Here is a 14,192-nt window from a genome sequence, read left to right as displayed (position 1 = left end):
TCCTTATGTCCTTTGCCTTTCTCTTTTTCAGACATTTTCTCATGTCACTGTTCTATTTCTTTTCTTCTTCTGATTTCTTAAAACCATCATTTTCATGGGCTTACCATATAAGCGTTACTTTCTTTACAATCATATGCTCAACTGTTCTAGCCTTCATACTTGGAATAAACAGAATCAATGAATTGCACATTTTTTAGTTCTTTGCTAGTCCTTGGTAATGCTATATTCTAGAGTATGTCAAATATGCATACACTTACTTAAAACCTTTATGATGCAGTTCTGGAGGAAGGGAGGTAGGAAGAAATATTTCAAAATAAGTGATGGCCTTTTGCATTGTTACATCAAAAGGACACATTAAAGGCCGCCATTCTTCTAACATTTCTGCTGTTGCATCTGCTGGAAAATATCTAAAAAAAAAAAAGTTTCCATGTATCTGGCCATTAGATTAAAACTCTACAGCACATATATATGATTGACAAAAGGGAGAGAAAAGGCCTCAAGAATCAACACCACTTGCCCATGAGTTACTAGATATGTTACCATCAGCAAAAAAGAAGAGTCTCTTGAGAGAAGAGAATATACTTTGTAAGATACCACACTAGAAGTGTCAATGTATCGCACAATAATACATATTTACAAAGACAGAATAAATACTCCACCACATTTAGGAGGAAGTAAATTCTTTTCATTTAGCAGATCCCCACAAAGATGCTTTGAGGTTGAGAAAGCACTGCTTGTTAAGTTGCTTACAAAGTTCAATATGGCTGTGGTTTGAGTTCTTTGTGTTAAGTAACAGCAACTATAAAATTCTAGTCTCTGTCAGAAATAATCAGTAACAATAATACAGAAGCAGCAGTCCATGAATCTCTGGGACATTTTAGATGGGTCTCTAGATACCATGCATCCTTGTGGGACCACAAGTCCTTCTCATACCAGAGGGGAGTGGGAAGACATGTTTCTACAGGCTCTGATATTCTGCAAAAAGGCCAGGAGAGCCCTTGTGATTTAAATACTTGAAACCTGAAGTCAGTCAGTCTCTCTCCCCCTCTCTCTCTCTCTCTCACACACACAAAATGAAGGTTCATGATTTAAGGAACCCGCTTGTAAATTGCTAAATACATCTGAAAAGATATACTGAAAGAGGTGTGTGTGTGTGTGTGTGTGTGTGTGTGTGTGTGTGTGTGTGTGTGTGTGTGTGCATGTGCGCATGCGCCACATACATGTAATCCTAGCACTGGGAGATGGAGGTAGTATGACCAGGAGTTCAAATTCAAAGTCAACATGGCAACTTAAGACCCTGATTCGACCTCTCAATCAATCAATTAATCAAAGATATAAGTACTGTATCTTAGAAATTTGTATTCTTCCCAAAGAAATCAATTTATAGGTTTGACCTATACCGCATATTAACCTATGATATTTTTGTTAAGCCACTGTTAACTTAAAAATATGAAAATAAAATTACTTTTTTTTTTTTTGGTTTTACGAGACAGGGTTTCTCTGTATTGTTTTGGAGGCCGTTGGTCCGGCCTGGCCTCGAACTCACAGAGATCCGCCTGCCTCTGCCTCCCGAGTGCTGGGATTAAAGGCGTACGCCACCACCGCCCGGCATAAAATTACATTTTTAATAGCATTTTTCTATTGAGTTCACCAAGTAATTTGTGCCAGGCACTAATGTAGCAAATTGCAATTTAAAACAAAACTACCACCACTGAACTATGTTCTACTTTCAAGGCCCTTATATAGAAAATTCCCTTTCCCAATTTTTCAGAGGAGTCAGTTCTCAGCAAAGTAATACCAATTACAAATTTAAAGGTCAATGAAATGGCTCAGCAAGTACTTCCCCATACAAACCCGACCACCTGAATTCAATCTCTAGAACCCAGGTAAAGATGGAAGGGGGGAAAAAAAAAAAAAACAAAAAACAGATTCCTTAACATCGTCCTCTGGCCTCGACACATGGAGTCATGGTACATATCATATGTGTGTGCGTGCGCGCACGCGCGCGCGCGCACGCACACACATACTAAACTAACTTTTTTTAAAAAAAAAAGAAATAATTCAATCAGGAGCTAGGAACACTGTGTTGTGCTCAATGACTAACACTACAACAATCAGAAACTATTTATACCTTTAGCTTCCTCTTCCAAGTACACTAAAGATGGGGTAAGGCCCACAGGTAAACAAAGAGGCTTTATAAATTGAGAGCTACTTACGGTCGGCAGCTTTTCACGAGTGTTTTGAGAACATTTTCTACAGAACTGGAGGAGAAAAAGTCATTTGATAAATTACATTGGGGTATTTAATGAACACAGCTAATTCTATAATCCGTATCTCAAAGACACATACATACACTCAGATATTATGTTTACATGTAATAATTAAACCTTTTCTTTGCTAGACAAAATTGCAAGGATAATCTACTTTTTCCTCTGCCCTCATTTTGCTCATTTTTTACAATAAATAAAATAGAAGACAACATTATACTGGAGAAAGGATAAATCCCTTTCAATCTTTACAAAGTGGGTAACAATGGACATATTTAACACACACACAGTAAGCCCCAACGGCTGAAAATTCTAAATAGCAATTTGTTATCATAGTGCTTTTACATTAAAATATAAGCTGGGATATAATGAAATGTGGTGTGCTTCTACCAGCAATTGGTAAAGTGTTGTCAATCAACTTAGAAGTGTTCTTTAACCCTCCAATACATTTTACTGCTAGTAACAATTACCAAAAACAACAATCATCTGTTTGAACAGCACTCATAAAATTAGGTGAGCAAAATGAAAAATTCACATGAATTTCAATGAAAAGGCCATGCATGGACACTGATTTAAATACATGACCAAAATGGAATGTTTAAGACATCAACTAGACCACTGTTAAAATTGGTAAGATGCAAACAAAACAAAGGGGTATCATGAACTGAAATTTAAAACAAATCTGTGACTACTTACAGTACAACAAATACAATATAAACAGGAAAATGCTAAAAATTCAAGGGCAGGACAGGGGCATTAAGGTTTCATTAACTCCTTTGAAATTCTTCAAACCCAGGGGTCTGACCAATTTCTCTGAAAGCTTAAGAACTAAAGCTACAAGGCATTGTCAAGGAACAGAATAAAACAAGCTCAGTGTAAGCACCTAATATATGATGTAACTTCAACCTAGAAAGAAAACTGCAATCTTGTTATTAACTAACTGCTATAAGCATCATCTTTCAGACTCTTAGGGGGAAGAGGGAACCAGAAAATAACTCAGAGTGACTTTTACAGGACAAAACAAAGTCCACATCAGGAAGCATTGTTCTTATCCTCAGAGAACAGCTCTGTTCTCTCACACACAAAAAGTCAGACAATTAGGAAACAGTTTACTGGTCATCTAAATTTGTCTAGTGAAAAACAGGGGAAGTGGGAATAAATCTTTTCTCTAATTACTCCAGAATATCTGAGTGCTTCTAATGAGGCTGTCCAAATTTGCAGGGATATTTAAACTTCTTTCTGTTTGCTTACAATACTCCATACATGCTTTTTATCAGGGGATCTTGGATCTCCTTTCAGTTTGGAAGAACCAGTTATTAATAAGTTAGAGAACCAACATGTAGGTTTAGAAGAAAACTGATTGGTAAATTTAAACTCAGACTTGGTGAATTCTAAGGAAAAGGAAGATACATGACCCTGTCTGTCACTTCCTAATGCCTGTGCCCACATTAGCTTTCCATTGATTTTACTAGTTTTTTGGCAACTGTTTCAAATTTAAATGATACAGAAAACCTGCTACTTCTCCTAAGTAACTTCCTGCCCCCAAAAACAAACTATCCTAACATCAGAAACTATTCCAAAAAGCAAGTCATTAAAGACTGCATAGCTAAGGGTTGCCTTCATTCTAGAAACAAACAAAGGAAGTCAACAACAACACCTTCTTCTTTAACTTGTTACAGAGTCAAGGGTTGTAGAGTGTGATTTCATTCACATAAAGCCAATTCCAACCCCTTCTTCCACATAAGGCCTGCATCATGGAATGTATGTTCTTTATTCAGAAAAGGGTACAATCTCTCTAACCTGTGATATCTGTATAGTGACCTTTTGTGATTCTTGTAATCTCTCAAGATGAAAGGAACAATGTTTCTGTTTAAAAATAAAATAAAAGGTTAAGGCTAGATGCTACTAGGTAATATTTTACTAATTTTTTTAGAGGGATTGACTAATTACTACATATTTTCTAATTGTTGGAAATGTATAACTCAAACTGCTAATTTTTAAAAAGGGATCTAATAAGGAGGAACTAAGCTTTGGATAGGGTCTCTCACATGCCATTTTCTCTCAGAAACTTAAATAAGAACATGGAGTATACAGTACTTCAGATTGAGCCTAAGAGTCAGACAAATCTGAATACCAATTCCACTGTTCCTAGGAATATACTATTACAGATTAGTACTTTTCATTGTGACAATAATATCTACCCTCTCATAAAGTTACTATAAGAATTATCTAAGATAATATATCAAAAGCTGTTAGGTAGCCCAGAATTATTTATTAGGCACCACAGAAAACATCAATTATTGAGTCATACTTTGCTGCTAAGCCATCTCTCCAGCCTGTGAATTTTTGTAACTGCTCTACAAAGATTGGTTATATTTGTTTTTTGAAAAATACCTGTAGCAAAAATACAACTTTTGGCAGAAATACTATCAAGAACATTAACAAAATTTAGTTACTTATTCTCTAATTCTTAAAGGTAGAATAGTTTAAAAGTAAATACAATCTTCCTGCAAATACCATGTTAATAATCAATGCTTATTAATCATAACTGGTGAAAATGACTTCAATGGCAGGTCACTGGGGAAATTTCATCATTTCATTATCTATCAAATTTTGGACCCAGATCATTCATGAATAAGAGACTCCAGAGTCTAGAATGTGTTGTTTTTATGTAGTGATATGGAAAGGGGAGAATAGAAGACTTAACAGACTTAACCATGAGGGTAATAATTCAAATAACCCTCTGAAGCCAAGTGTGGTGACAACGCCTGTCATCCCAACCCTGGGTGTAGCAGAGGCAGGAGGACTGTGAGTTTGAGGTTAGCCTGGGTTATACAGCAAGATCTGTCTCAAAAGCCCAGAACAAAGATAAAAACGCATAACTTTTTGATGAATAAATACAGAAAGTTAGGCTAGGGTATACATCAGTAGTATAACACTTGCCTAGCAAGTACAAAGTCCTGGGTGCCATCACTAACCACCACAGACAGGAATGGGATGGTGGTACCCATAATCAAAACAAGTGCCAGGCTAGGTGGTGGCAGGGCTGCTGGGTGCTAGAGTCCTGCCTGGGCTACACAGCAAGATTCTACCCCCATCCCCTCATCCCAAAGGAAAATGACCCATTTTTCCTAGAGGTATGGTACTATGAAAATTAGACTATACTGCTACATGGTAGCCTTAAAATAATATATAAAGGGAAAAATACTTAAAATTGATTTTTAAAAAGGCATTCAAGTTGGAAGGCAACATGGGAAGGAAGTTGGGGGTTAGAAAGGAGAAGTTAGGGTGAATTTGATCAACACACTTTGTGTACAGAGCCCAGTATGATGGTGCAGGCCTTTAATTCCAGTACTTAGGAGGCAGAAGAAAGTAAAGCTTGGTCTACACAATGAACTACAAGTCAGCCAAGGCTATATTACATATTATATATATCATATATACATATAATAAGTAAGATTCTGTCTCAAAAAAACAAACAAACAAACAAAAAAAAAAACACCAAAAATCAAGGGCCAAAGAGATGGCTCAGTAGTTAAGAGCACTTGCTATGCTTCTAGAGGACCTGAGTTTAATTCCCAGCACCCACATGGCAGCTCACACTAGTTCCAGAGTTTCTTGACACCTTCACCCAGACATTCATGCAGGCAAAACATCAATGAACATAAAATAAAAATAAATTCTAGGCCGGGCGTTGGTGGCGCACGCCTTTAATCCCAGCACTCGGGAGGCAGAGGCAGGCAGATCTCTGTGAGTTCGAGGCCAGCCTGGTCTACAGAGCTAGCTCCAGGACAGCCTCTAAAACAGTACAGCGAAACCCTGTCTCGAAAAAAAAAAACAAAATACATAAATTAATTAATTAATTAATTAAAATTCTAGGGCTGGAGAGATGGCTCAGAGGTTAAGTGCACTGACTGCCCTTCCAAAGATCCTGAGTTCAATTCCTAGCAACCACATGATGGCCCACAACCATCTGTAATGAGATCTGGTGTCCTCTTCTGGCCCACAAAGTCATGCAGACAGAACACTGTATACTAAATAAATAAATCTTTAAAAAAAAATAAATTCTACACTAAAAAAATGCAAAGCATTGTGTACAAATATAAAATTATCAATCCGTAAAAAAATACTATATAAAAATAATGTATAATTTAAATAATTAAGTTATTTAGGCCCAAACTAGTCATTTTTAAGATTAAACCCTGAACCTTGAGCATATGAGACAAGCGCTCTATCACTGAACTACAGACCCACTCTTTCCCAAAACTGCTCTTTATGAAAGGAGGTTTACACCCATGTAACTGCAGTCCCAGGGAATTTGACACGCTCTTCTGGTGGTGCACTACTTTAGTGCTAGTACCCCAGAGGAGAGGTAAGCAGATCTCTGAGTTCAAAGCCAGAGGTGGTAGACTGTAACTGATAGGGCAATGCAGAGATCTTGTCTTAAAACAAACAAACAAACAAAAACAAATCAAAACAACAAAAAGTCTCTACCAATTACCAGCAATCTCAGTACTTGGAAATCTAAGGTGGAAGGGTAGGAAGGCGAAGGAGAAAGGGAAGAAAATGTTGGTCATCTTTGTTCTAAGTAGGACCGACCGGCTTCTAAAATAGAATGAAGCACATGGCACCATAAGGACAAACACACAAGGCACACAGAGTTTAAGAGCTGAAAGACAAACAGGTGACAAATGGAGCACTTCTGATTATAAAAAGTCATCTAAAAATAGTATGAGCACAGGCTGTCAAATAACAAAGCTGCTTTAAATGTGCTGAAATACATGTAAAGTAGAAACAAGGGAAACAATTCTAAGAGAGCAAGTCAATAACATGGTCCTTCTAAGTTAAAGGGTTAAATACAATGCTTATAAAAAGCAAGAACTTTATTTCTTGACTATAAAAGTTTAAAGCACAGCTTGCATCAGGTTGCCAACAATGTTAAGGCAGAAAAGCAATAACTGACAAAACTGCTCCCTCTTAGAATTTTAGCAGACACAGAAGTGCTGGGAAGAATGAGGATGTCCAAGAAGTTGGTAAGAGTGCATGACTAGCAGGCCCAAGGTTCAGTCTGGTATACAAGCTTCCTATTATTGGCATTCTTCAACAATATGGCAAGGAACAACACAGAAAATTACACACAAACCAGCACTAGATAAATAGGGGCAAATCTGGGTGGTGGTACACACCTTTAATCCCAGTATTCAGGAGGCAGAAGCAGGCAAATCTCTGTGAGTTTGAGGTCAGCCTGGTCTACAGAGCGAGTTCCAGAACAGCCAGGGCTGTTACACAGAGAAACAGAAACACACACACACACACACACACACACACACACACACACACACACACACACACACACACACACACACACACGGGAGGGAGGGAGGGAGGGAGGGAGGGAGGGAGGGGACAAATTATTTAGAGTTCAAGGCTAATAAATAGTCTTGATTCCAGAGTGAATCTGAGATCCTAACTTGAAAGACAACACTAGACAAGACATGGATGACTTTTTGTTTGCTTGCTTGTTTTGCTATTGTTTAATACAAAACTCACTATGTAGCCCTGGCTGCCTGGAATTCACAGAGATCTGCCTGCCACATCCGCTAGGCATTACTGCTTTAAACTGAAGCCGAGTGCCAGGCTTCAGTTTTACTGATACTCCCCCCAGAAGCCTACTGAACACTCTCTATGGCTTCACATATCCCTTTTCCCTGGGTACCTGTGTGAGGTCTGATGTGGTATTCTTTATCTAAGCCCTAATATTTCTTTCACTGTCAAGGTTCCTTTCTTTACATTTTATTTTTATTTTATTTTCGTGGTTTTTTGTTTGCTTGCTTGTTTGTTTTGAGACAAGTCTCACTATGTAGTTCAGCTTTCCTGGCACTAACTCACTCTGTAGAACAGGCTGACATGTCTGCTTCTCCCTCCTAACTGCTGGGATTAAGAGTGTATACCATCATGCCCAGTTTTACAGACTTTTTTGTTTTATGAGTGTTTTGCCTGCGTACATGTAAGTACATGTGTGTTCAGGGTCCAAAGAGGCTAGAAAAGGCTGTCATATCCCCTAGAGTCAGTTACAGGGGATTGTGAGCTACCATGTGGGTGGCGGGAATCAAACTTTGCCTTCTGTAGACAGAATGATCTCAAACTATTGTGCCATCTTTCTAGTCCTTATACTTCATGCATAAAATATTTGATCTTGTCTTTTTAAAATCCAAACAAACTCAATAGATGAAAAATCTAAGCATCATATATTTTGTTGTAATGACACCTCAATGTTTGAAACTCATTTTATAATAATTATTTCTCTTCTAAGGTTAAAGTACTATTTATATCTTAATTATATGCTTAATGATTTTCTTTATTATGAGTACAATCTTGTGTCCCTGCAGGCCAGAAGAGGGCACCAGATTGTATTTCAGATAGTTGTGAGCCATCATGTGGTTGCTGGGAATTGAACTCAAGACCTCTGGAAGACAAGTTAGTGTTCTTACCCACTGAGCCATCTCTCCAGCCTCTCTTAATTATTTTTTAAAAGTTATTATTGTGGACATGTGCATGATGATGAGGCAGGAGAATCTGTGGAGTCAGTTCACTCCTTCCACTTTTAGACAAAGTTCTAGAAATCAAACTCCAGTCATTGAGCTAGCATAGGTCACCAAGCACCTTTACCCACTGAGCCAGCTGGTCTGCTCAGAAGTACTGTTTCTATTTTTGCCACTGAGTATAGAGAATGAATATGATGCTTACCAACAAAGATTAAGCCTGGGGCCTTGCAAGTGCTAAGTACACATTCAACACTAAACTATACTTTCGCCCTTAATATTATTGGTAAATATAATTTTAGTATAGTTCATTACAAAAGCCAGCATAGAGTGTTCTGCTAATTACAGTTTACAGACACTGCTATAAGTCTCTGTCTCAGGCATGCTAGGTAGGCATGTTCTCCAACACTGAGAACAGAGTTCAGCAGAGTAACAGTATCTCTTTAAAACAATAGCCATTGCTCAGGTTTGGAGCACTTGTAGCTCTTCCAGAGGACCCAGGCTTGATACCCAGCACTCATGTGGTGGCCTCACAACCATCCATAACTCCAGTAATCTGACACTCTGCTGAGTGTTGGGGACATCAGGCATACATGTGGCAAACATACATAGAAGCAAATCTCAAAGGTTTTTTTTTTTTAAATAAAAAAAAGCCACTGGTGGATCTTTAAAGGAGGGAGGGCTTCCACAAGACCATGAAAGCAGTGATGATTCTTCAGAAGTAAACATGGTAAGGATGTAAACTATTACAGGCTGAAACACAAGCATCAAGGGTACTACCATAAAATCTCCACACAAATAGCTGGCATGACTAAGGAAAAAAGTCATGGGCATTCACTATTGAGTATCTTACGGTTTTTTTAAAGAAATGCCTTTCTTTGCACAGGTATACCTGTCAGGCAGGAAGCAAGAAATGACATAATGAGAAATAAGAAATCATTGAAAAAAAAACTGCCTTTCTCCCACCATTAATCTACCAATAACCTTCAGGGCAGAACATTTCAGAAAGATAACTGATCTGAAGACAAATAATAGGTCACACGAATCTATCAAACAGTGATGCCAGTCAAAAACTCCCAAAGTTACTCTGTGTGAAGACTCAGTCCATCCAACCCATGCCACACTTCCCACAAGAGTTAACACTCCAAAGGCATCTTTACAATGCTTTCACAGAAAATTGTCCTAACAAGAATTTTTAAAAGCTTATTTGTATGCAGCACCATTCACTCTCATGATGAACTTTAGTCTGTCTATGGTTGGAAATTTTCCTTATTTTAACACATAAAACCTCAAGAACAGATGATTCCTGACACTTTACCTACACTGGTAGCCCAAAATTCAACTAAGGCTTAAATTTAACATTGCCTGTAGTCATTTTTAACTCTTCTTCACCACTGAATCTAGAATATAAAAAGTTGCTAAGAGACCTGCCATTTGCAGTCACAGGCAAGAAGTTCAGACTGCTTACCTAAGAGAAGCCTTAGATTCGAGGTAAATTTAACTGTCTAACTAAAAGACAGGGAAAGAAATCACACAAGTAAACTTTTAAAATGTTAATTTATGAAAGAAAAGTTAGTACAAACACATAGAGCAGTGTTCTTCAGGAAAACAATATATAAGCATGACAAATCACTATAGATTGAAACAGGAAACAGCTAATAAAGGCTAGATTAGTGGGGGCGGGAGGGGGGGGGTACTTATCCCTACTATTCCAGTACTTGGGAACTGAGGCAAGAGAATTACAAGGCCAAGGCTAGCCTGAACTACCAAGAATCTGAAGCCAGACTAGCAAGAGTCTGCCTTTAAAAATTAATGTTAGGGGCTAGAGAGAGATAGCTCAGAGGTTAAGATACTGACCACTCTTCCAGAAGCCCTGAGTTCAATTCCCAGCAACCATATGGTGGCTCACAACCACCTATAATGAGATCGGGCGCTCTCTTCTGACCTACAGGTATACAGATACAGATAAAATACTGTATACATAATAAATAAATGAATTTAGGGGGGAAAGGTATATTTGTAAAAAAAAAAAAAAAGAAAGAAAGAAAGAAAGAAAATTATTTTTTTAGGCCAGGCAATGGTGGCATTCGGGAGGCAGATGAATCTGTGAATTCAAACGTAGCCCTGTCTACAATGCTAGTTCTAGGACAGCCAATGTTACAAAGAAACCCTGTCTCAAAAGACCAATAATAATAATAAATTTTTAATTACTAAAATTATTTAAAAACCGTTTAAGTCAAATTGGCAAAGCCTGTGAATATTGAAGTTAGGAAGAAAAGTGATCACAACTATACAAAACCCTGTCAATAGAAATGATACTGAATAGTCAATTTGAGATCACTATTAGCACTAAGAGGCAAATGATCATAGTATACTTTGTACATTAAAAATAAATACAAAATTTATAAAAGTTCAATTCCTAAAACTGACCCGGTGTCTTCCATCGGCCTGCACCCTCAGCTCTAAGAGATTCAGTGCCTTTTCTGGCTTCCAAAGGCTACCAAACACATGCAGTGCACATGAGTTCATATGATCACACACTGACATGAGCAATAAAAATTAGTAACTTTTTAAGGGAAAAACAAAACAGAATAGCAGATAGCCAGTACACATAACATCAACAATAACAACAACAACAACAAATGATCAGAAGCACAGTGATGTCAACTACCAGAGGCATCTTGGTGGAAAAGCTTTGAGAAGAAATACAGACTCAAATTGTTTCAAAAGGGCAAAGTCAAGTTATGTAGAAATAAGCACATTAAAATGTGTACTTGCATCAGGCACATGTCTTTAATCCCAGGACTTGGGAGGCAGAGGCAGGTACATCTTGGTGAGCTTAAAGCCAACCTGGTCTACATAGATAGTGGGTTCCACAAAAAACAGGGAAATGCAGAGAAACCTCATCTTTAAAAAATGCAAAAAAATAAAAATAAAATAAATAGAAATAAATACAGCAAAAAGTATTTGCTTGTTTAAAATAACCCTTTTTTTTTTCGTTACATTTAATCCCATAAAAGTCACAGGGGCCCCAAAGAAGTACTTCAACAGAAATATTTACTTAGGAAATGAATTTAATCCCAGGTGCTCGGTCTTGGAATATAATATTTTTTCCACCATGTCATAAAGAGGTCTCCACGGTAACTCTAAATCATCTCTTGAGAGAAGTTCCTTTTTCCTAAAAAAGAAAGGAAGGAAGAAGAAAGAAAGAAAGAAAGAAAGAAAGAAAGAAAGAAAGAAAGAAAGAAAGAAAGAAAGAAAGATTAAATATATGGAGTCATTTATTCAGATACACGGTCATTGAGTATATATACTACACAGAGAGGAAAGCTAATGGCAGTGTTTTACCTGTCTCTGCCCACAGCCAGTTGCTGTTAGAATAAGCACTAAGGAAGAACTTGGCGTTCCTTAACACCAAGCAATGCCTATTAAAGAAAACATTTAAACTTGTGCCACCATTACTGTAGATGAATTCCACACTTTTCTTTAAAAATTTTTAAAAGATTTCTTTTTTGGCTGCATGTGTGTATGTGTACCACATGCATACCAGTACCCTCAAGAGCAAAGAAGGCATGGGATCTCCTGGAAATGATTCTGAGCTGTCATGTAGGTGGTGGGAAGCAAACCCAAGTCCTTTGCAAGAGCAGCAAATGCTCTTATCCACTATAATGCATCTCTCCAGCTTCCAATTTTCATGCTTTGCTATATCATGTGTGTGGTACTTAATGTTTCCAACCTTTGCTGGCTACAAGGATAGTTTATACCTCGTGGAACAAGTAATTATCATAAATAAAACAATCTAAGCAATTATAGTTGAGTATGAGCAATTAAAAGCTTCACAGAGAAAATGTTTAAATCAACACCAATTAAACTTTAGGTAACTATTCTGTTAATTTCCTAAAATTGAGTCTTATCCATTAAACCTTAAAAAAACAAAATCTCACCAAGAATAACAGAAAGTAGACTTACTTTAACAAGTTGATCAAGAGTCGGGCAAATCCCTGCATCATGCTGATTTCAAGTTTCGGAATTGATACAAGCTCATACAATAACTTAATAAAAAGAACATGATCTTCTTTGCTAAATTTTCTCCCATAAAGTCGGATATACCTGCAAAAGGGAAAACAAAGCCTTTAAAAACAGGTCTAGTCACTCATGTTTATTACTATACTACATTATCTACACTAACTGAGCTATGGAGAAAGCTGATGCTTCATAGAGTGATAAATGGAAGAAGACATAGTATATGCAATGAATAAACTGCTCGGCCTACAAAAAATAGTAAAGTAAATAAATGTAAAAAAGTAAAAGGGAGCTGGGCAGTGGTGGTGCATGCCTTTAGTCCCAGCACTTGGGAGGCAGACACAAGTAGATCTGTGAGTTCAAGACCAGCCTGGTCTACAGAATGAGTTCCAGTACAGGCTCCAAAACTACAGAGAGAAACCCTGCTCAAAAACCCAAAATTTAATAAATAAATAAAATAAAAAGAAAATCCTACAATACGCTACAACATGTATGAATTGCCTGAGATAAGCCAGTCACAGAGAGGCCAGAAGAATCACAGTTCCATTCAGGTGGTGGCTGTAGAGCAATCAAACTCAAAACAGAAGCTAGAAAGGTGTCTGACAACTGCTAGAGAGGATGAGGGCTTGTTATTTAACTGGTACAGAGTTTGAGGCATGCAATATGAAAACATTAGAGAGACCTATTACAACATACAACAGTTAACACACCTTCACTAGTCACTTAAATATTAATAAAGGAGTCAGGCATGGTGGCACATGTCTTGGGAAGTGATGGAGGATCAGGAATTCAAGGCCAGTCTGAATTACATGAGAGACTCTGCCACAAAAGAACTGCCCACAAAGTGTTAAGAGGGCAGATTTATGATGAATGGGCTTGGGGGGGGGGGGTCACGAATGTGATGAACCTTAACTTTGAATACTACTAAGCATTTTATATTTACACAAAAGAATTCTTTTGTATTTTAGTCAACACATTATCAAGTATTTAATAATAAGGTCAAATTAAACCACTGTTGTACTGTTGTTTTATAGGATCACATCCCCAATAGTGGGATTAAATTTAAGGACTGACACATTCTACCACTGAGCTATATCTCCAAACCCCTACCATTTGTGGTACCCTCATAATCCTAGCAGTAAAAGGCAGAAACTGTATAGAAAGTTCACATCCAGTATGGTTAGCCCAGTGAGTTCCAAACCAGCAAAGGCTGCATAGCGACACCAACTCTCCAAAAATAAATAAATAAATAACAATAAAATAAGCTAATAGCTTGTCTCAAAATACATACTCAATATTTAACTTAGAAAACCCATATTATCAGGGCTGGAGAGATGGCTCAGCAGTTAAGAGCAGTGGT

General features: G+C 37.5%; 1 protein-coding gene across 3 annotated transcripts in view; it reads right to left on the bottom strand.

Annotated features, from left to right (window-relative positions):
- The window catches only part of Psme4 (proteasome activator subunit 4), a 100,549-nt gene that overhangs the window by 66,077 nt on the left and 20,280 nt on the right, over nt 1–14,192 (bottom strand). For 2 of the 3 annotated variants that reach the window (XM_021227276.2, XM_021227275.2), the window contains exons 2-6: nt 12,779–12,919; nt 11,871–11,987; nt 4,068–4,133; nt 2,217–2,261; nt 258–407 (exon numbers count right to left, since the gene is read on the bottom strand). In XM_021227276.2, the coding sequence (XP_021082935.1) occupies nt 258–407; nt 2,217–2,261; nt 4,068–4,133; nt 11,871–11,987; nt 12,779–12,919 (519 nt within the window). The remainder of the gene's footprint in view (nt 1–257; nt 408–2,216; nt 2,262–4,067; nt 4,134–11,870; nt 11,988–12,778; nt 12,920–14,192) is intronic. The other variant, XM_005070337.4, reaches the window with a different exon arrangement.

The sequence above is a fragment of the Mesocricetus auratus genome, unplaced genomic scaffold (assembly GCF_017639785.1).
Source record: "Mesocricetus auratus isolate SY011 unplaced genomic scaffold, BCM_Maur_2.0 Super-Scaffold_100029, whole genome shotgun sequence".
NCBI lineage: Eukaryota > Metazoa > Chordata > Mammalia > Rodentia > Cricetidae > Mesocricetus > Mesocricetus auratus.
This window is presented reverse-complemented; position numbering and strand designations above follow the sequence as displayed.